The sequence below is a fragment of the Perissodus microlepis genome, chromosome 23, assembly GCF_051167445.1.
Source record: "Perissodus microlepis isolate ML-2025 ecotype Zambia chromosome 23, ASM5116744v1, whole genome shotgun sequence".
Lineage (NCBI taxonomy): Eukaryota > Metazoa > Chordata > Actinopteri > Cichliformes > Cichlidae > Perissodus > Perissodus microlepis.
Window position 1 is genome coordinate 28,063,200 of NC_140482.1, and position 21,845 is coordinate 28,085,044.

The 21,845-nt window shown below is 36.8% G+C and overlaps 1 protein-coding gene across 1 annotated transcript in view; it reads left to right on the forward strand.

Moving 5' to 3' along the window:
- slc1a7b (solute carrier family 1 member 7b) overlaps nt 1-21,845 on the forward strand; it is a 55,443-nt gene that overhangs the window by 18,836 nt on the left and 14,762 nt on the right. Inside the window, exons 2-6 of the mRNA XM_084920833.1 lie at nt 3,049-3,128; nt 8,004-8,219; nt 16,767-16,809; nt 16,910-17,141; nt 17,257-17,356. Of these exons, the coding sequence (XP_084776959.1) occupies nt 3,049-3,128; nt 8,004-8,219; nt 16,767-16,809; nt 16,910-17,141; nt 17,257-17,356 (671 nt within the window). The remainder of the gene's footprint in view (nt 1-3,048; nt 3,129-8,003; nt 8,220-16,766; nt 16,810-16,909; nt 17,142-17,256; nt 17,357-21,845) is intronic.

The following is a 21,845-nucleotide window of genomic DNA, read 5'->3' on the forward strand; positions in this document are numbered from 1 at the left end:
AGGCTACAATCAACAAGGAAATCCAAACTACATGTTTCCTATATTGACCAACTGGGGTAATTTCTGAATAAAATGTAATCTGAACATATGCAGTGAAAAGCAGAGAAATGTAAGCTGTTGTAGGTCAAAAGCTGGTATGTCATCCATGTTAATACACTGTCCATATGTGTAAGCCCGCTCTGCTGCAGCTGTTTTTTTCCATCTGATTTAACAAATCTCTGTTTAATGGTTAATAACTTCTCATGTAAACATCAAAGAAATGCAACACCAGTGAAAGGTAACAGTGAGATTTTTCTTTTTCTGGACCACTTTAACATCACATTTTCCATCCATGCGATAAATTGATAGCCTGGTACTCCCACGACAGGCTATCAATTTATTGCAGGTCATGAACTTACAGTTGTTCCAGTGTGTTATAATAAACTGCCAGTTAGGGGGGAAATTCTGTATATACAAATGAAAGCGATAGAACATCTGAGGCTTTGTGGGATTTACAACCTTGATAAAACACTCATCACCTACCTTGTTCCAACTAGAATTACAAAATCACTGCTTTTGTGACAGCCAGGGACATAATTTCATCTCAAGGCTAAAGTCAACATCAAAGTCAATCGGCCTTGGCAACACAATTGCCTTTTTTTGCTTTTTAAACGCTTTTAACAATTTGTTAATTCACCCTGTTAATTTTTTTCCACTTATTCAGTCAGGAATGAATCTGAATTAAAAAGAAATGACTGACTCTGTGGCACTCCCTCCTCAATGACGGAGAAATTGTTAGCGATTTTCAATAAGGATTGATACTTTGTTTCTAATTCTAAAGTTCAGTATGTAGCCCATTGAATTGAAACAAAAAGAAGCAGCACTGCAGTAAATGTCCAAAATGTTTGATATGTCAGTCATGGCAGCTCCAGCTAGCTGGGTTTTAAACGCTAGCATCAGACCTACCAGGGTTATAGTTTGCCTAGTTGTGGCACAGAGCCAGTTTTATGAATAAGAGAGCTAGCTTTCTGCTACAGCTGTTAATATTAATGTACAGAATTTCTTTATGGATACTGTAATATGATTAGGTTAAAGCAGTGTTGTTGTTAGGCCCACCCAATAAAGTATCTGTGCCCCCTTAGCTGAATTCTATTAATAATAAAAGTTGCATTAATTCATATAGTTTGTTAATGAAAATCTTAAATAGCCATATTAGTAAAAAGTCATAGCTGTGCAAGTTTTTCAGTTAACACTTTAGTGCTTCTGTAGCAGTCCTGGTAAAAGAGGAAGACACAGTGGATAGGCCAATGATGGTCAGACTGCTTCTAATGTCTCTTTGAAACCAAAAATACCTCAGTCATCAGTTTGTGCAACTACTTTTAAATCATGGAGCTACTGAAAAACTACGAAACAAGTAGAAATGTGCTGAGGAGATTCTGTGTTCACAATTAGCCGGTGAGTTCATTGATCCACTTTCAGGGAAAATGTTTCTCCTGTTTGTTTCCTGCTTTGCCTCTGCAATCTAAGACAGGTGTTTTTAGACTGTTTAAAATTGTGGCTACATTATTTTATGGGTGTACTGTGCATGTATGGTTATAATTGTGCATAGCATGACTTGAGCCAAGTGACCACCCGTCGACTTCATATGGTCTGCTGCTAAACCTGGGTTAAAGTCTAAAGAAGGGAGAAAATATTCACATATTCAAATCTTGGTTTTCAGTTACAACTGCTATAAAATGATCGCATTTGTTACGCTCTCCTCTTTTAGCCAATTACTGAACCTAAAGACAATACCTGAAGAACCCCTTTCTCTATACTGACATAAGCTTGTAGATGATGTGGTGCCTCTTAACACTTTCTCCAGCTTGTCTTTCACCAATTCACCTCCATCCTTCCATTATACAAGCTCCCATGTTCTTTCTCTCATTCTTTGTGTTTATTGTCAGCGTGCTTCACCGAGTGAATTTCAACCAGTTTTCACCTGCTCCTTGAGAGGATTCAAAAATAGAACACTTGATCCGTGAGTGCTGGATTTGTTTCCCATCTTTTGAGATTTGAGTCTCTAAATGATGCCCAAGCTTGGGCTCTGGGACACATACTGTTTTGTTACTTTTGAATAGTATGTATCGCTACAATTTTACAGAAACAAACCACTTGCAATACAGGTTGCTATGTGATACTGTGAGCCACTGTTATTCTGCTGCAACCAGCCCTCATCTAAGGGTGTTACATCCATCCTTTAGATGAAATGATCTCTTTTTTCTCAAATTCCACACATTGTTACTGTTGTGAAAATCAAAATTTCAAATACCATTTTGCTTGTTAAACTCAGCATAAGGACAAAAAAATGTTGTTTTCTATTTCTGCAAGTCTTATGATATTTTGTTTCTCAACCTGGCAGAGGTGTGGGAAGGACAGTGATGAATCAAAAGATTTTCTGTACTAGGAAATCTAAAATATTTAAGTGTAATTCAGCATCACATTTTTTATAATGGCTTGTGCTGGATGTGTATTTTCTTCCTGTATGATGGTGGATGTTAAGAATGCTGGGAGTGACCAGGAGGGACAGGATTAGAAAGGAGAACATAAGGAGGGAATGCTGAGGCTGAGGTGTTTGGAGACAACGTTGGAGACACAAGGCTAGGACAGTTTGGAGAACATGCAGAGGAAGAAGGCTGAAGATGGAGCTGCCAGGCAGCAGTCAAAGAGCAACGCCACAGACGAGATTTACAGATGTAGTGAAGGATGACATTCAGAGAGTTTGTGTGACAGAGTGCAAGAGACAGGGTGAGATGAAGGTGTTTACAATGCAGATTAAACATGTACCCATTTATTAGCAAAGAAGAAAAATAGGAAAATAGTCCAGAGTCTCATTTCTGTCCATGAAACTGAATTTTTTTTATAACAGACATCTAAACTCTTCAAAAGATAATTCATTATGCGTCACTGTCATGCCCCGCTCCTGTTCATTATTTCTTTTTAAGTAACATAAGGTCCTTTTCAAAAATCTGTGTGATAGACTTCCTAAAATTACCCGTGACCATTATTTCTTTTCTCTTACCCTGACAGGAGGTGAAGTACTTTCAGTTTCCTGGTGAGCTACTAATGAGGATGTTGAAGATGCTGATTCTCCCACTCGTCGTGTCCAGGTACCTGCACGTCAGTACAGCTCTAACACAATGACCCAAATCACTACTTAACTTAGCATATCTAAAGTTTCCAGTAATGTATTCAGTCGCTTATTAAGACATACATACATTTACATTCTGCTGGTTTGGGATAATTGACATTGGAATCAAGTTTGACAAACTATGTGAATCTAAAATAAAATAAAAATAAAAGGATAGATGCAATAAGGCTGTACTTAATTTTAAATCCACGTGAATAGCAAAATAATTTGATCAGCTGCTTACCTGTACTGCAAGTACAATAAACTGACAGTATTGTTTGCCTTTGATTCATCCTAGCTCCATTTGCGCTTGATCCATCGATTGAACAGCTCATCTCTGTTTCTTTGTTAGCTCATCAAGTATCCGGTCGTTAAGTCTGACGTCACTAGCCGTGTCTGGGCCTAAACTCCGCTGCAGGTCCATTTATCAAACGATCACTATGGCATTACTGAGAGTTGAAAAACTGTCTAAAGTCTTTCATCTTTAATAAAATGATCAGCGTTCTGCTCTACCAGGTGTAACAATTGAGTTTAACATCCAGACATCCATGAAAACAGAATTTATGACATTTAATGGAGTTAGAAGTTAGCAGGAAGTTAGCTCGCTATCTAAATACAATATAGCATGTCCTGACTGCGGGGTTTTGGAAACAAATTAAAATGTACAGCTCTGTTATCACTTCCAACATAAATGAAGACAGAAAACTAAACAGCAGTGACGTTTGTAGGGTTACTGAAGTTTGGCTAGCTGGTATATAATGATGTGCTACGTGACCGCTAGCGACACAGCTATGTTAGCATAATATAAACAAGCTAACTTTTTTTCCACTCGATAAAAGTTAACGTGAGTGTTCTCGGTGGTCAGGAACAAATGTAATTGCATGGCAGGATGCTGTAAAAGGACCAAACTTCAGCCAGGAAAACAACTGAGATAATCCATCCACAATACGAGGTTAGTCATTCATATACTGCTGCATGGGCTGGGCTGTAGTTACATCCTAAGGTTTTAAAAACTGAGCTTAAATAAATGATTAGCGGTAATAAAAGCCGAGGGGGGTCAACAGTGATCACTGACTGTTTTAGGAGCTTTTTGAGATTAAATATAAGAAAATACAAAACATTAAATATGTTAACAACACAAAAACCATATTAAACGCAGACTACTTTAGGCCCGGATGTAGGATTCGTCACGTCATCACTTAACGACCGGATAAACACCAAAGCTCTCACAATGTGTTCTCACACAGTGCCTGCTTATTGCTTCTCTTTATCTTAGCTCCGTAATATTAGCCACTATTAAAATATAAACCAAAGATGAAGGTCAGAAGTCTGGAGGGGTGGTAGTAGCACAGGTTTATAAACCTCACTGCTTTTTTTTTGTCACGTCCTTTTTAGATTCGTTTTCACCAGCTTGTTACTTTTTGAATGTGGACGCTAAAAGCTGTCTGGTCGGTTTAGAAAGTCATTGTGGTTTGGGTTAAAGTACACTCTTTCACACCAGTAACCTTCATGTTGAAAAATTATGTGTTGGAAGTGGGCCTGTGGTTTTGAAAAAAGTAGGGGAGACCGGGGATAGTTGTAACGTGGGTCAGTTGTAACACTTCCAATTTCTCCAATCAGGGCTAAGTTTCAAATGATGTGACTCATCCTGTACATGCCCAATTCAGTTCTGCTATCACATGTGAAAAATCAGCACATTTTGTCAAACACAGACAATTTAACATGAAAAAAAGTAATTTGTATGCCAAAAAGTAAGTTTTTCTACTTTATTTAAATTTCTAATAGCATTATCTGCTTTGCAGTTAAACTCATCAAACTTAAATTATGTTATTTGTATGTCTATGGGGATATATTCTGTGTAGGTCTTTAGTGCTAATGTTTTAGCCGTTGGCTGTAATGTTAGCTAGTTCATGGCTATAGAAGTCTGGGTCAGTTGTAACAGCAACAGTCTGGGTTAGTTGTAACAATAATGCAGATGTTACAACTTACCAAACTATTACTTTAACTTATATTAAACAAGTCGGGGCAACGACATCAGCAGAGAGAGGTTCACTGGTCGCTTTTGTATATGCGGTTAATGCCATTGGCAACACAATTCCTCCACTGTTTGTGTTCCCACACATACATTATGCAGACCACTGTGTCAGAGATGGACCAGTAGGAAGTATTGGTAGTGGAAATAAATCAGGATGGGTGCAAGAAACAGATTTCCTCATCTTTCTGAAGCACTTTGCAAACCACACCAAGGTAAGCCATGATAAAAAGTAATGGAATTGCAATGCTGGTGAACAACTACCTTTTTTCAGCTTCATTGTTATGTTCAAAATTGGTGCAAGAGTTGTAGGTTATAATGCCCACTGAGCCAATGAGGCCAAACTCAAGAAAGACCAACCAAAATTAATGAAATATTCAGTTGCAGAAAATTCCATAATTTGTCTTTTTTGGGGGGTTGGTATATGTTCAAAAGCAAGATTTCTGCATTCTGTCACACACACACATAGCTACATAAATGGCTCTAAGTGCATTCATGTGTTGAATAAACAAAGATTACATGTTAATGTTTTGTTAGTACCCTTATTTCATTGTGTTACATTTCACCCCAGGATATGTTACAACTAACCCAGACTATGGGGTTAATTGTAACATTTCACTCTTTGTGTTTGAGACCATACCATGCAATGGGTAATTGTGCTGCAGAGAAAATAGCTGCACTATTTAATAGCCGAGAAATGTAAATACTTTGCATTACATTTTGAATCCACTACCTTAAAAGAGCTCTAATTTACAGACAGAAATGTGAAAAATGTTACAACTATCCCCGGTCTCCCCTACATTATTTTATCCACTGAGAGTGAAAACTTTGTTTCTCTCCACAGAAAAGCCCTCTTTAGACTCATGTCCACAAAAATTCTCCTTTTTTAAAATGTCAGTGTGCTGCCTGCACGTCTTTACACGTTTCATCTGCTCCATCTTATCTAAACTTATTGCTATTGGAGCTTTGCTCATGAATCTGTTTATATACCAGTAAAATTACTAACAAACATCCCATGTAAGGAAATGCTGTTTATTATTCAACATAAAACTAGCTCACTGAATAAGATTTTGCATGGAAAAAATACATTTTAAAAGCATCCATTTATTTTCTTATTTGCTGAGAAATACAAAACGTTTCTTCATTAATCTTGTTTTGAGAATTTGTATGTAGTTTAATCTTTGGTTTTGATGATGGTTCTTTAATGATTTGTCTCATTGCATTTCTCTTTTGTTTGCTTTCACAGGTGAAACTAACATTTTTACTTTGAGGAATTTACTTTGAACATTCAGTATGTAGGATATGTCTAAATGATCACCGTCCATATCAGTAGCTTTTGGAGCTTCCGTCGTTGTTTTAAAGGGAAATGAAACTGGGAAACAAACCACAGCTTCCTGCATTTGAGTCCAGTGTTTTAACTAGCCATCCAACCACCTGATGCTCTTCTTCTATGTGTCCTTTGCTCTTTTCTGTCCGAATACTTTTATTTGTGTGTTGCGTGTTGTTACTAGATCAAAATGTACTTGCATGTAATGTGGAAAAAATGTCACAGAAAAATATTAGAATTTTTTAATACTACCAGTGGCACCACTGCCAAAGCTTAATTTTGATGTATTTACCAATAATAGCTTTCAAACTTCTGAAGTGCTTTTTATTGTTATTCACTCTTAGAAATGTAACAAAATAATATAAATTAAAAACTAAATTGGCAACATTTATGAAACATAAAATTTGTGCTGCTGCTAAAACTTTGGAGTTTGAATAAATTCATATTCGGAATATAAATACCTTGTATACTCCTAGTTCAGAAGGAAATATCTGAAAAGTCTGTCTGTTCACAGAATGCAATATGAAAGTATATTAATAGAAAGCTTAGTGGGAGAGAAAAGTGTGGTAGGAAAAGTGCACAAGCAACAGGGATAACTGCAGCCTTGAGAGGATTGTCATGAAAAGTTATATTTTATTAAGTCCAAAGTAAATTCAGATGTTTAAAAGAAGACTTTCGAGCACTTTGTGCTTCCATTTGCTGAGAAGATTTATGGAGCAGCTGATTTTCTTTTCCACAGGACTTAGGACCTGTCCACAGCACCAAAACTACTACCAAATTCTTTACTGATGATGTTATTGCTGTGCTTGATTGGCCAAGCTGTGGTTTATTGCCAAGAAGATAATAAAAAAATACCCAACCCAACAAAGTACAGACAAACTGAATGTTGCAATCAAAGCAACCTGGGCTTCAGTAACACCTGAGCAGCGCCACAATCTGATAACCTCTATGCCACACCAGAGTATTATTTTGAATTTACCAATCGGTCCATCCATCCATCCAATTTCTTGCACTTATCCAATTCAGGGTCACAGGGGGAATTTAACCCAGCTACCATAGGGGCAGGGCACACCCTGTCTGTCAAAGGGCTAAAACAGTAACACAGACCACATTCACACTCACAGCCACATCTATGGGCAAATTAGAATCCCCAATTAACGCGACCCCACTAACTGAATGACTGGGCTGTGTTAGGAAGCTGGAGAGTACCTGGAGAGAACCCACACAGACATGCTAACTCCACACAGAAAGTCACGGCCAGATGGTGAATTCAAACCCATGAATGAACCATCGATCATCCAGGACCCTCCCAGAACATTTTTGTTCTATGTACATATACTATTTGTGGCAAGAAAGAGCAAGTTATGTTGCATACCATTAAAATTTTGATTGCTGGAATATTTAATCAGTGTTAGAAACGGGTATACAGATCCAGGTAACTCAGAGGTGGAAAGGTTAAAATGCATTCAGTCCAAACTTCTTGTTTTTTCCTTCAGTTTGATGTCAGGACTGGCAGCTCTTGATGCAAAATGTTCCAGTCGCCTCGGTCTGATCACAGTATCGTATTACCTGTGGACCACCTTTGTGGCTGTGATCGTGGGGATCATCATGGTCTCCATCATCCACCCAGGAGGTGCAGCCCAAAAAGAGGACTCTGAGGACAGCGGCAAACCCATCATGAGTTCTGCAGATGCACTCCTGGACCTGATCCGGTGAGATTAGAACATTTGTCTAAGTTTTCTGAAGAATTATCTCCAGGCCATGAATTAAACACAAATGCGACTTTGACTCATTTGATGGCAGTAGAAACAAAGCACATACTGCTACAGGTGGTGAATTTAGCATGTGCTGTGTGAGATGGCCAACAAAGGTGCGTTGGCCATCTCATGGATTGGCGATTATATATTGGAATTTCAGGAGCAGGACCAGGCCACCAAACACGCTCATTCTGGATGTCATCTATATAGGTTCCCCCAGTTCTGCAAGCTGTTCATTCTCGTTTACGTGCCCCACCCTCCCTCCTTGTTCTCAATTCTTTAACTTCTTCAGTCCTATTCAGTACATGGGGATCTGCCAGGCCTGGGAGCCGTCGCCAGTCCCCTTCGAGGCCTTCCCCAAACCGCTGCTCAGTTCATGTCAAAGCATTCACTTTTACCTACTAAAACGGTGACGTTGGCCCAGCTAGTGAATTTCTGTTCAGTTTAACCAGTGATTTAAGAATGAGGTTTGTTCTGTGGTCTTTACTTCATTCATGTAAACAAAGAGTCAAACTGAGTCAACACAGGCAGAGAAATCTCAACTTTTAGCATGGATACCAGACTCAAAAATACTGGCAAGATAGTGGAGGATAGGTACTCCAGATCTTTTCTTTGAATCTTTCTCACAAACATGTAAACACCTGCCAAAATAATCAAAAGTTCCATTGCTGTAGTTCAAACTTCACCGTCTGTCTCAACAGCAGTGTTTTGGCATGATGACACACACCCTGAAAACAGGTATATAGATTTTTTTTTAAATAAAATAGCCTGACAAGTTTCAAAAGTACGTTATTTCTTGGCGATTACTTTGAGCTAATAATTTAACCCACAATGGGTCGGTTAATGCTCCTCTCAGCTAGCGAAATTGCTTCTTTAATCAGCAGAACAGATTTTATAACATAATTGGGAAATGGCTTTTACCGAGATCACCTTTTTACATGATAAACTTGCATTAGGTAACATAATGTGCTGGGGAACGGTGGCTGCTGAAAATGGGGCTCTGTACACCTACATAGATAATCCATTAAGAATCACAAAGTATTTATTTTACTTGTTATTGTTTTACATCATAAATAAAGAAATAGGAAATGTGCTTTTTTTTTTTCAAAACTTGCAGATTTTAAAGTGACCCTAAACTAAGGGTAAGTAGGTGATGGTGTGTTTGCAGAGCAGACACAATCCTGACCGCACCCTAGTTTTTCAGGCTGTTCGGATTTGTAACAAATCCCGAGAGAGGATTAAACATATTGGTTGTCTTAAACTATTCAGTTCCCGTATTCTGGGATGACTTCATTGTTGACTAAAAACCATTTAATCTTCTTTAATAGAAGATGGTACTCAGTTTCTCATAAGTAGTATCTGTAAACAGGACTATTAACTGTCACCTGGCGCGTCTCTATATCTGTTTGGTTTTCTAATCCAAGCATCTGATTTCAGGATGTTTATTTGGATGGTGAGTCTGAAGCCAGTAATCGGAGCAGTGACCTTAAAAACTCTGTCAGTAAAAACTAACTAATGGAAGTGTCTGCAGTTCCACAGTTTGACATTCAAATACAATACGATAGTCCTTAGTGCTTTTGTGTAAACTATATTGAAATCTATTGTAGACATTAAAACTACTGTATCCTATTCTGTTCTATTCTAGATATTTCCTTTATGTCAAGTTGTCCAAAGCCTGGAATTTTTGACAAAACAAAACTCACATCTAACCAATCCAATATTACATTTCCACCTCCCCAAATGATTTTTTTATATTACTGTCTTTTCAATCATATTAGATTTCAGAAAAGGAACTCTCCAAAGTCTCATGTATCATTGGAAGCTAAAATCAAGCTTCCCTTTATAAACTAAAAAAACCCTCTTTGAATGAACTTCCACATGATTAAAACGCAATTCTGTTATTCCAACTTAATGTACTTGAGTTGGACCAACGTAATTTAATTAATGATGAATCAAATTATTTACTGTAGTTGAATCCAACATAATTTATTTAAGTTGATCCAACCCATGCAAATTACGTTAGTCCCACAAAAATACTTAATGCTAACAGAAAGCCATTTATTAATGTGGGAATCCTTCCCGTGATTATTTTAAGATCATTTTTTGGAGTGTTCAACAAAGTCTAGAGTTTGGATAACTAAAAAATTAATGGATTTATAAAAACTTTTACATAGTTGTCACTCCATTCATCCTCTTATCTTTATTAGGTTCGTGGGGGGGCTGGAGGCTATCCCAGATGTTATAGGGCAAAAGGCAGGGTACACCCTGGACAGGTCGCCAAGTCTATCCCAGGGCTAACACAGAGAGTCAGTCAACCATTTGCACTCACATTCACACTTATTGGTAATTTAGAATCACCAATTAATCTGATCCCACTAACTACCTGTCTTTGGACTGTGGGAGGAAACCAGAGTACCCAGAGTGTCAAGAACTAAGGTTCACATGCAAAGATGGGACCGAAAAGCAAACTCAATACGAAATTCGCGGGAACTATGTATAGATTTATTTCTTTAACATAAACAATCAGGAACCACCAAGGAAACAAGAATATAACTCAAGCCGAGGAAATCGGGAACTGAAATGCCCTGGGAAGCTGTGATTGGGACCGTGGGAAGAATCAGAGTTGGGGGAGGGTGTCCATGGGAAAAATCCTAGGAGGGAGAGTTCTCTCGCACACAGAACAGGCAGGACGACAGGCAGTGAATGTCTTCAACTGCCGGATGGCAACCTGGGCACAAGAGTGTAATATTAACACGGGTCAAAGAATACTTGAATAAACTCAGAGTTTAGGAGAGCCAAGTTACCACCAAGAGTGACTAACAGACTGGCATGGAGGAGCTGTCCGCGCTGGGTGAAATAGTCCTCCTGCAATTGCCTGGGATGGAATACAGGTGCAATGCTGGTGCCTGACCCGAGGGCATGGTCACCAAGGCAACCCAAATACTCCCCGGATACTGCTCTCACGGACCATGACACAGAGAGAACCCACGCAAGCACGGGGAGAACACGCAAACTCCACACAGAAACGGTGCTACACTGAAAAAAAGGCCATGTTGGATTTACTTGATTCAGTAGTGGACATTTGTTGCACACAAATGTTTTGCTTTGGCAGAAACTTAAACAACTGAGTTAAATCAACACAACTTTTTCATATTCAATAAACCTGTGCATTTTGTGTTCATAAAACGCAATTGAAACATGTTCAGATGAAGTAAGTTGAGCTCTTGGAATATTTTAATCCTTCACAAATTTGCCATTTTATTTCAACACTATTCAATAACTTTTACCCCAATACTACTTGGTCACTTAAATACTATATGTTGTCTTCATATTACACAATGTTCAACAAAGTCTAGATCCTGGTTACCATAAAAATTGAATGAGTCTACAGCAACTACCATCCTTCTATCTTTATCCTGGTTGCAGGGGGGCTGGGAAATAACCCTGAAGTGATAGGTTACGAGGCAGGGTACACCCTGGACAGCTCACCAGTCTATCGCATAGAAAAAAACAACCATTTGCACTCACATTCACGGGTAATTTAGAATCACCAGTTAAGCCTAACTCTAATAACTGCATGACTTTTAACTGCGGGAGGAAACCAGAATACCCAGAGAGAAACCACTGCAAACTAGCCAGAATGTGGATTTGAACCCAAGCTCTTCTTACTGTGAAGCAACAGCACTAACCACCATGCCAACAATCCAGGAAATACAGGAAAGCTATGATTTTCTATATTTGATGCAGACTTTTTTTGTTTTTGTCCTTGACAGGTTAATCCACAATAAATAGCAATAGCATGCACGTGGTGTGTGTGTAGTTGTCTGCCTCTTATAACTCCAGAGATTTACTTACTTCACTTGAACATGATATGAAGAATTTAATCTAGCCTCTCTGCATATCATGTAGTTTCTACACTATACTTTAAAGCACGAGGCAATTGTGTTAAATACACGCAAGATGCTTACGTAAATCCAAGAGCTGGCCAATCCCTTTTTTTCAGTGTAACCACCACCCCACCAAGCTGTCAATCAGCACTAAAAGAAAAGTAGGAAAGCTATGATTACTTGGCTTGATAGAGAATTTTCTTTATTTTTTTGTCCTTGACATGTGTGTGTATGCTTTTCAGCCTCTTATAACCCCAGTGGTTTGAAATCTCATATGACCTTGTGAATTTTCACGAGTCAAGGCAAATACCTACTCTTCCTAGATTGTCATGTCATCTCAACAAGAATAAATAAAGTCACTGAATTTTATGCAGATCCTGCATGAATTAATTACATTTACCATAGAAACATGAAATTATTTTGTTCAAATTACAAGTTAGACTCCTGTAGATGTAACAACCACTCAATTTCATTTTTTTTTTTTTTGAGTGTATCATTATGTCCTATTCTGAATTTCTAGAAAATACATGGCAGACCTTTGGAGTGCATCTCGTCTGAAGTTTCTAACATTAGCAGCCTTCTTTTGAAATTTAAAATCTCCCCTTGATTTTAAAGCGGAAGCCTGCGCTATTCATAGTGTATCAGTAATTCAAATGCAATTTCATTTTGTCAAATGTGCAAGTAATTCAAATTCTAAGTAAGGGCTGAGGTAAAGTGACCTTTTTTGGGAGGTTATTATCAGACCTGAACATTAAGCGTGGTGTCTGTCTGACAAAAGCACTGTTGTTCAAGTTACTTTTTGGAAAGCCAACCCCATGCTTGCATGAGAAGAAAGTTTAGCTTGAGCAACCAAAGGCAATTGGAAAAGGTTAAGGTGAGGTTTTGGTCAAGGTTTAAAAAACTGATGAAAATGAAACAGGATTATTACTCTAAACAACTGTGAAAATGATGTGAGTTCAAGCTTTCCAAGTCGGTTCTTCCAACTTCTGAATTGCACAACTTCACCAACCGCAGGCAAACAATTCAATTTAGTTTGTTTAGACGAGAGCATAAATATCACTGCTTTGTATCAGACAACAGCCAAGGGGTTTTTTTACCCTGAAGTCATAATATGATATTCTTGTTTTTATTACGCACACTCTGTTCCAGTGTAAAAACCCAAGTTCAATTTGTTAATCTAATATTGATTTTAAAAATAGGAATGTAAATGTTTTAGAAAAAATGCTTGTTAGTACATAGTTTAATAAAGTGATAATCTTTAGTTGGGAGAACTTGGGTTTTTCATTTGCCAAGGAAACCGAGCCCACTGCATGTGTAGAAAGGAGACAGAGGAGTAGCTAAATAATAATAATGAAAGTTGCAGATTTGCCTTTCCTGTTTTGCTCTTCTTTGTTTTATTTTTGTTTTTCTTTTGTATGATGTTTTGGGTTTTTTTACTCATCTGTTGGCCTAAAAACAACCTTGCAGTTCATTCAAAATTCTTCATGTTTTGAAAACAAGTGGGGAGTGACGAAAAGATCTCACTATTGCCAAAGCTTCGAATGGAAACATTTTGTGTAAACATGAAACACTGCCGGGTTTGACTAAACAGAGTATGAGTATGAATTGCTCTATATTAAGCATACATGTAGGTTGAAAAACTACAATAATATACTGCAGTATCACTTTGTGTGAACCTTTTAACAAGAGAACATGCGATTCCTTAATTTTCTTTTTAAAAAGTTTTGAAGCTGATTTTGTAAGTTTTCTTTTAAGTTTGTGAATAGTTATGCAATAGGTAACGATGTGTTTTTTTCTTTTGGTCACAGAACACTGGATCATCTCTACAGGGTGGGCCATTTATATGGATACACCGTAATAAAATGGGAATGGTTGGTGATATTAAAGTCCTGTTTGTGGCACATTAGTATATGTTAGGGGGCAAACTCCTCAAGATGGGTGGTGACCATGGTGGCCATTTAGAAGTCGGCCATCTTGGATACAATTTTTGTTTTTTCAATAGGAAGAGCGCCATGTGACACATCAAACTTATTGGTAATGTCACAAGAAAAACAATGGTGTGCTTGGTTTCAACGTAACTTTATTCTTTCATGAGTTATTTACAAGTTTCTGACCACTTATAAAATATGTTCCATGTGCTGTCCATTGTGTTGGATTGTCAATGCAACCCTCTTCTCCCACTCTTCACACACTGATAGCAACACCGCAGGAGAAATGCCAGCACAGGCATCCAGTATCCGTAGTTTCAGGTGCTGCACATCTCGTATCTTCACACCATAGACAATTGCCTTCAGATGACCCCAAAGATAAAAGTCTAAGGGGGTCAGATCGGGAGACATTGGGGGCCATTCAACTGGCCCACGATGACCAATCCACTTTCCAGGAAACTGTTCATCTAGGAATGCTCGGACCTGGCACCCATAATGTGGTGGTGCACCATCTTGCTGGAAAAACTCAGGGAACGTGCCAGCTTCAGTGCATAAAGAGGGAAACACATCAATTTCAAATATCCAGTGGCCTTGATGTTTCCATTGATGAAGAATGGACCCACTATCGTTGTACCCCATATACCACACCAAACCATCACTTGTGTTGTTCCAACAGTCTTGGAGGGATCCATCCAATGTGGGTTAATGTCAGAGCAATAGCGGTGGTTTTGTTTGTTAACTTCACCATTCACATAAAAGTTTGCCTCATCGCTGAACAAAATATTCTGCGTGAACTGAGGGTCCTGTTCCAATTTTTGTTTTGCCCATTCTGCAAATTCTGTGCGCCAATCTGGCTCATCCTCGATGAGATGCTGCAGTAGCTGGAGTTTGTAAGGGTGCCATTTGTGAGTAGCTAATATCCGCCGAAGGGATGTTCGACTAATGCCGCTCTCCAGTGACATGCGGCGAGCGCTACGCTGTGGGCTCTTGCTGAATGAAGCTAGGACAGCCACTGATGTTTCTTCATTAGTGACAGTTTTCTTGTGTCCACATTTTGGCAAATCCAACACTGAACCAGTTTCACGAAACTTAGCAAGCAGTTTGCTAACTGTAGCATGGGAGATGGGTGGTCTCGTAGGGAGTCTTGCATTGAAATCTGCTGCAATGACCCGGTTACTGTGTTCACCAGATATCAACACAATTTCGACCTGCTCCTCACGTGTTAACCTCTTCGACATGTCAATGGCTGTGAACAAAGAGAAACTTGTAAATAACTCATGAAAGAATAAAGTTACATTGAAACCAAGCCCACCGTTGTTTTTCTTGTGACATTACCAATAAGTTTGATGTGTCACATGGCCCTCTTCCTATTGAAAAACAAAAGTTGTATCCAAGATGGCCGACTTCTAAATGGCCACAATGGTCACCACCCATCTTGAGGAGTTTGCCCCCTCACATATACTAATGTGCCACAAACAGGACTTTAATATCACCAACCATTCCCATGTTATTATGGTGTATCCATATAAATGGCCCACCCTGTATATCCGCTCTATATTTGATGAAGTGTGGGATTCCCTCGGGGTGTCCTTCAGAGGGTGCTTCAGGGGTACATTATTGTGGGCTGTGCTGTCCTTGTACAGCTACAGTGAGACCTTGGCTCTAAGCTCAGCCAAGGGGTAGAGGGTGTCAATTCGGTTGTCGCAGGTTCTAACAGATGATGTGGTTCTATTTGCTTTTTTTAGTGGTGACCTCCAGTATTCACTTTGCAGCAGAACGTGAAGCAGCGGGAATGACAATAAACCAATTAATCAAGTCTGAGGTTATGGTTCTTGTTTGGGGTGCCAACTCTGGGGATGAGATACTGCCCCAAGTGATGGAGCTCAAGCATCTCAGGGTCTTGTTCACAAGTGTGGGTAGGGTAGTCTGCAATGACAAAGATGCTGAGATGATTTTTCAAAAAGAAAAGAGCCCTGAGTGTGAAAGTGAAGCTGATGATTTATCATTCAATCTGGTAGAGCACAAAGAAATAAGATCACAGATACAATCAGCAGAAATGGGTTTCTTCCAAAGGGTGTTTGAGGTTTCCCTTAGCAACAGGTCCTCCACATCAAAAAGAGTTGACTGAGCTGCTTTTGACGATGGCTTGTTGACCTGGAGATGGAGGTGAAGTGTTTTGGATATGTCCTCCTGGGAAAAATCCATGGGGCAAACTCTGGACACGTTGGAGAGAACAGTTCTCTTGACTTGTTTGGGAAAGCCTTTGCACCTTCTTGTAAGGAAGAGGTCATTGGTGAGATGGATAATCAGCAGAAAATGGACGGATGAAATAATTATGTCTCCTGAGACTACCTATCATGGAAAAATTTCATGGTTTTATTTTCTCCATTACAGGCATCTGGCCTTCATTATTGCACAGTTTCAAAACGATGATAATTTTGTCCTTGGAATCAAGGACTAAATCACCCTAAAACATCTTCTCAGTATCTGACTCCATAAGAAAAGAGGAATGGATTAATATAGAAGAGAGTTCCTTTATGCAGATATTTCCAAAATAAGGTCACAGGAGGTCTACTGAGTTTGGTGTCTGTATGTATGCACTGCATTGGTCAGCTCAATTTTTTATTAGCTTGCATTGTGTTCAACCTTTTAGAACGATTCATTAAATGTATGCGCTTGCCTTGCAGCAACATGTTTCCAGCAAATCTGGTCCAGGCCACATTTCAGCAGGTATGACCTCTGATGACACAAACTGCAGTTTCAGATACAAAGGTTTACATTTTGTAGGACTTCTTTTTTAAGAACAACTCTTTCTGTTCCTTGGCAACAGTATCGAACAAGCAGCGAGTACATAGTGAAGCCCAGACCGACAGTGCGTCAGGCCCAGTCAGAGTCCACCACACGGCGGGCACTCGTCTACGGTATTCAGGATGACAACGGAACCGACATCCAGAACTTTGCTCTTGACCTGACTCCGCCCCCTGATGTTCTCATACGGACACGAGAAGGAACCAGTGATGGAATGAACGTCCTTGGAATTGTTATTTTTTCAGCCACCATGGGTAAAAAAAATGCATTGTTCTTATCTGACATTTCTTGAATACATCTTGCCTGAAATAAAGAAATTTAAATGATTTTATCCATCATTGTTTCAGAGGTTTTTCTTTGTTTTCACAGGTATTATGTTAGGAAGGATGGGGCCAAATGGCAGTGCCTTGGTAAACTTCTGCCAGAGCCTGAATGAAGCTGTCCTTAGGATTGTCGCCATTGTTATATGGTAATTGTAAAGTATTATTTTTTCTACTTGATAAAGCTATGAATGAAAAAATTTTCTAAGAAACATAACCAGCATCAGCCGTTTAGACAAGAACTCTACGTATTATCATCAGAATCAGGTTGAGACATGGTTAACCTTTCTTTCACTTTCTTTATTGGATGATTCAAAGTGAGAATGAGTCTGAGTGCAAATAGCAAATTATTATTACCTAATTACAAAGGAATATCCAAGTAAATCATTTTCAGAGAAACTGTTCTATTAAAAAAAATCGTGACGAACCTGAACTGCCTTATAGTCAGGATGTTATTGTTTGGAGGATCTTATTCTGTGATTAGAACGTGTTTACAGAGCCACAGCATCTTATACAGTTCCGATCAAAAGTTTAAGACCACTGGAAAAAATGGCAAAAAAAAATCACATTTTGCATGGTTAGAGCTTTAACATGCAAGTAAAAGAAATGGGAGTGTGACAAGACTTTTTTTTAAGTATGCAATTTATTGAAAACAACACTTAAATTGAAACAGGCTGATTTACAGCTGATCAAAAGTTTAGGATCCCCCCCCCCAAAAAAAACAAAACAAAACAAAACAAACCAAAAAAAAAAGATATCAAAGTTCCAAACATGAACTCAGTAACGAGTAGTTCCACCGTTATTGTTGATCAAACAACAGAATTAGAATGACAACAACGGATTTTGAACTAAATTAACAGAATTAGAATGACAAGAATGGAATTTGAATGAAAAGAACTGAATTAGAATGAAAATAACAAAATTTGAATGAAAAAACAGGATTAGAATGACAAGAATGGAATTTGAATGAAAAGAACTGAATTAGAATGAAAATAACAAAATTTGAATGAAAAAACAGGATTAGAATGAAAAGAACAGAATTTGAATGGGAAAAACAGAATTAGAATGACAAGAACGGAATTTGAATGAAAAGAACTGGATTAGAAGGAAAACAACGGCTTTTGAACGAAAACAACAGAATTAGAATGACAAGAACGGAATTTGAATGAAACCACCGGAATTTGAAAGAAAACAACAACATTTGAATGAAAAGAACTGGAATAGAATGAAAAGAACTGGAATAGAATGAAAAGAACTGGAATAGAATGAGAACAACGGAATTTGAATGAAAACAACAGAATTAGAATGAAGAGAAAAGAATTAGAATGAAAACACTGGAATAAGAATGAAAACAACAGAATTAGAATGAAAACAACAGAATTAGAATGAAAAGAACTGAACTAGAATGGAAACAACAAAATTTGAATGAAAAAACAGGATTAGAATGAAGAGAATGGAATTTGAATGAGAATAACAGAATTAGAATGACAAGAATGGAATTTAAATGAAAACATCCGAAGTTGAAAGAAATCAACAAAATTTGAATGAAAACAACAAAACTAGAGTGAAAATAACATAATTAGAATGAAAACAACAGAATTAGAATGAAAACAATGGAATTTGAATGAAAAGAACTGAATTAGAATGACAAGAATGGAATTAGAATGAAAACAACAAAATTTGAATGAAAAAACTGGTTTAGAACGAAAAGAAAAAAATTTCAATGAGAACAGCAGAATTAGAATAACAAGAACGGAAGTTGAATGAAAAGAACTGAATTAGAATGAAAATAACAAAATTTGAATGAAAAAACAGGATTAGAATAAAGAGAACAGAATTTGAATGAGACAACAGAATTAGAATGACAAGAACGGAATTTGAATGAAAAGAACTGGATTAGAAGGAAAACAATGGATTTTGAACGAAAACAACAGAATTAGAATAACAAGAACGGAATTTGAATGAAAACACAGAAATTAGAATGAAAACAACAGAATTAGAATGAAAACAACAGAATTAGAATGAAAAGACCTGAACTAGAATGGAAACAACAAAATTTGAATGAAAAAACAGAATTAGAATGAAGAGAATGGAATTTGAATGAGAATAACAGAATTAGAATGACAAGAACGGAATTTGAATGAAAATACCGGAAGTTGAAAGAAAACAACAACATTTGAATGAAAAGAACTGGAATAGAATGAAAAGAACTGGAATAGAATGAGAACACCGGAATTTGAAAGAAAACAACACAATTTGAATGAAAACAACAACATTTGAATGAAGAGAAAAGAATTAGAATGAAAACACTGGAATAAGAATGAAAACAACAGAATTAGAATGAAAACAACAGAATTTGAATGAAAACAACAGAATTAGAATGAAAAGAACTGAACTAGAATGGAAACAACAAAATTTGAATGAAAAAACAGGATTAGAATGAAGAGAATGGAAACAACAAAATTTGAATGAAAAGAACTGAATTAGAATGAAGAGAATGGAATTTGAATGAGAATAACAGAATTAGAATGACAAGAACGGAATTTGAATGAGAACAACGGAATTTGAATGAAAACAACAGAATTAGAATGAAGAGAAAAGAATTAGAATGAAAACACTGGAATAAGAATGAAAACAACAGAATTAGAATGAAAACACAGAAATTAGAATGAAAACAACAGAATTAGAATGAAAAGAACTGAACTAGAATGGAAACAACAAAATTTGAATGAAAAAACAGAATTAGAATAACAAGAACGGAATTTGAATGAAAACACAGAAATTAGAATGAAAACAACAGAATTAGAATGAAAAGAACTGAACTAGAATGGAAACAACAAAATTTGAATGAAAAGAACTGAATTAGAATGAAGAGAATGGAATTTGAATGAGAATAACAGAATTAGAATGACAAGAACGGAATTTGAATGAAAACACCGGAAGTTGAAAGAAAACAACAACATTTGAATGAAAAGAACTGGAATAGAATGAAAAGAACGGAATTTGAATGAAAAGAACTGGAATAGAATGAGAACAACGGCTTTTGAACGAAAACAACAGAATTAGAATGACAAGAACGGAATTTGAATGAAACAACCGGAATTTGAAAGAAAACAACAACATTTGAATGAAAAGAACTGGAATAGAATGAAAAGAACTGGAATAGAATGAAAAGAACTGGAATAGAATGAGAACAACGGAATTTGAATGAAAACAACAGAATTAGAATGAAGAGAAAAGAATTAGAATGAAAACACTGGAATAAGAATGAAAACAACAGAATTAGAATGAAAACAACAGAATTTGAATGAAAACAACAGAATTAGAATGAAAAGAACTGAACTAGAATGGAAACAACAAAATTTGAATGAAAAAACAGGATTAGAATGAAGAGAATGGAATTTGAATGAGAATAACAGAATTAGAATGACAAGAATGGAATTTAAATGAAAACACCCGAAGTTGAAAGAAATCAACAAAATTTGAATGAAAACAACAAAACTAGAGTGAAAATAACATAATTAGAATGAAAACAACAGAATTAGAATGAAAACAACAGAATTAGAATGAAAACAATGGAATTTGAATGAAAAGAACTGAATTAGAATGACAAGAATGGAATTAGAATGAAAACAACAAAATTTGAATGAAAAAACTGGTTTAGAACGAAGAGAACAGAATTTCAATGAGAACAGCAGAATTAGAATAACAAGAACGGAAGTTGAATGAAAGCACCGGAATTTGAAAGAAAACAACAAAATTTGAATGAAAACAACAGAATTAGAATGACAACAACGGATTTTGAACTAAATTAACAGAATTAGAATGACAACAACGGAATTTGAATGAAAAGAACTGAATTAGAATGAAAATAACAAAATTTGAATGAAAAAACAGGATTAGAATAAAGAGAACAGAATTTGAATGAGACAACAGAATTAGAATGACAAGAACGGAATTTGAATGAAAAGAACTGGATTAGAAGGAAAACAATGGATTTTGAACGAAAACAACAGAATTAGAATAACAAGAACGGAATTTGAATGAAAACACAGAAATTAGAATGAAAACAACAGAATTAGAATGAAAAGAACTGAACTAGAATGGAAACAACAAAATTTGAATGAAAAGAACTGAATTAGAATGAAGAGAATGGAATTTGAATGAGAATAACAGAATTAGAATGACAAGAACGGAATTTGAATGAAAACATCGGAAGTTGAAAGAAAACAACAACATTTGAATGAAAAGAACTGGAATAGAATGAAAAGAACTGGAATAGAATGAGAACAACGGAATTTGAAAGAAAACAACACAATTTGAATGAAAACAACAGAATTAGAATGAAGAGAAAAGAATTAGAATGAAAACACTGGAATAAGAATGAAAACAACAGAATAAGAATGAAAACAACAGAATTAGAATGAAAACAACAGAATTTGAATAAAAAGAACTGAACTAGAATGGAAACAACAAAATTTGAATGAAAAAACAGGATTAGAATGAAGAGAATGAAATTTGAATGGGAAAAACAGAATTAGAATGACAAGAACGGAATTTGAATGAAAAGAACTGGATTAGAAGGAAAACAACGGCTTTTGAACGAAAACAACAGAATTAGAATGACAAGAACGGAAT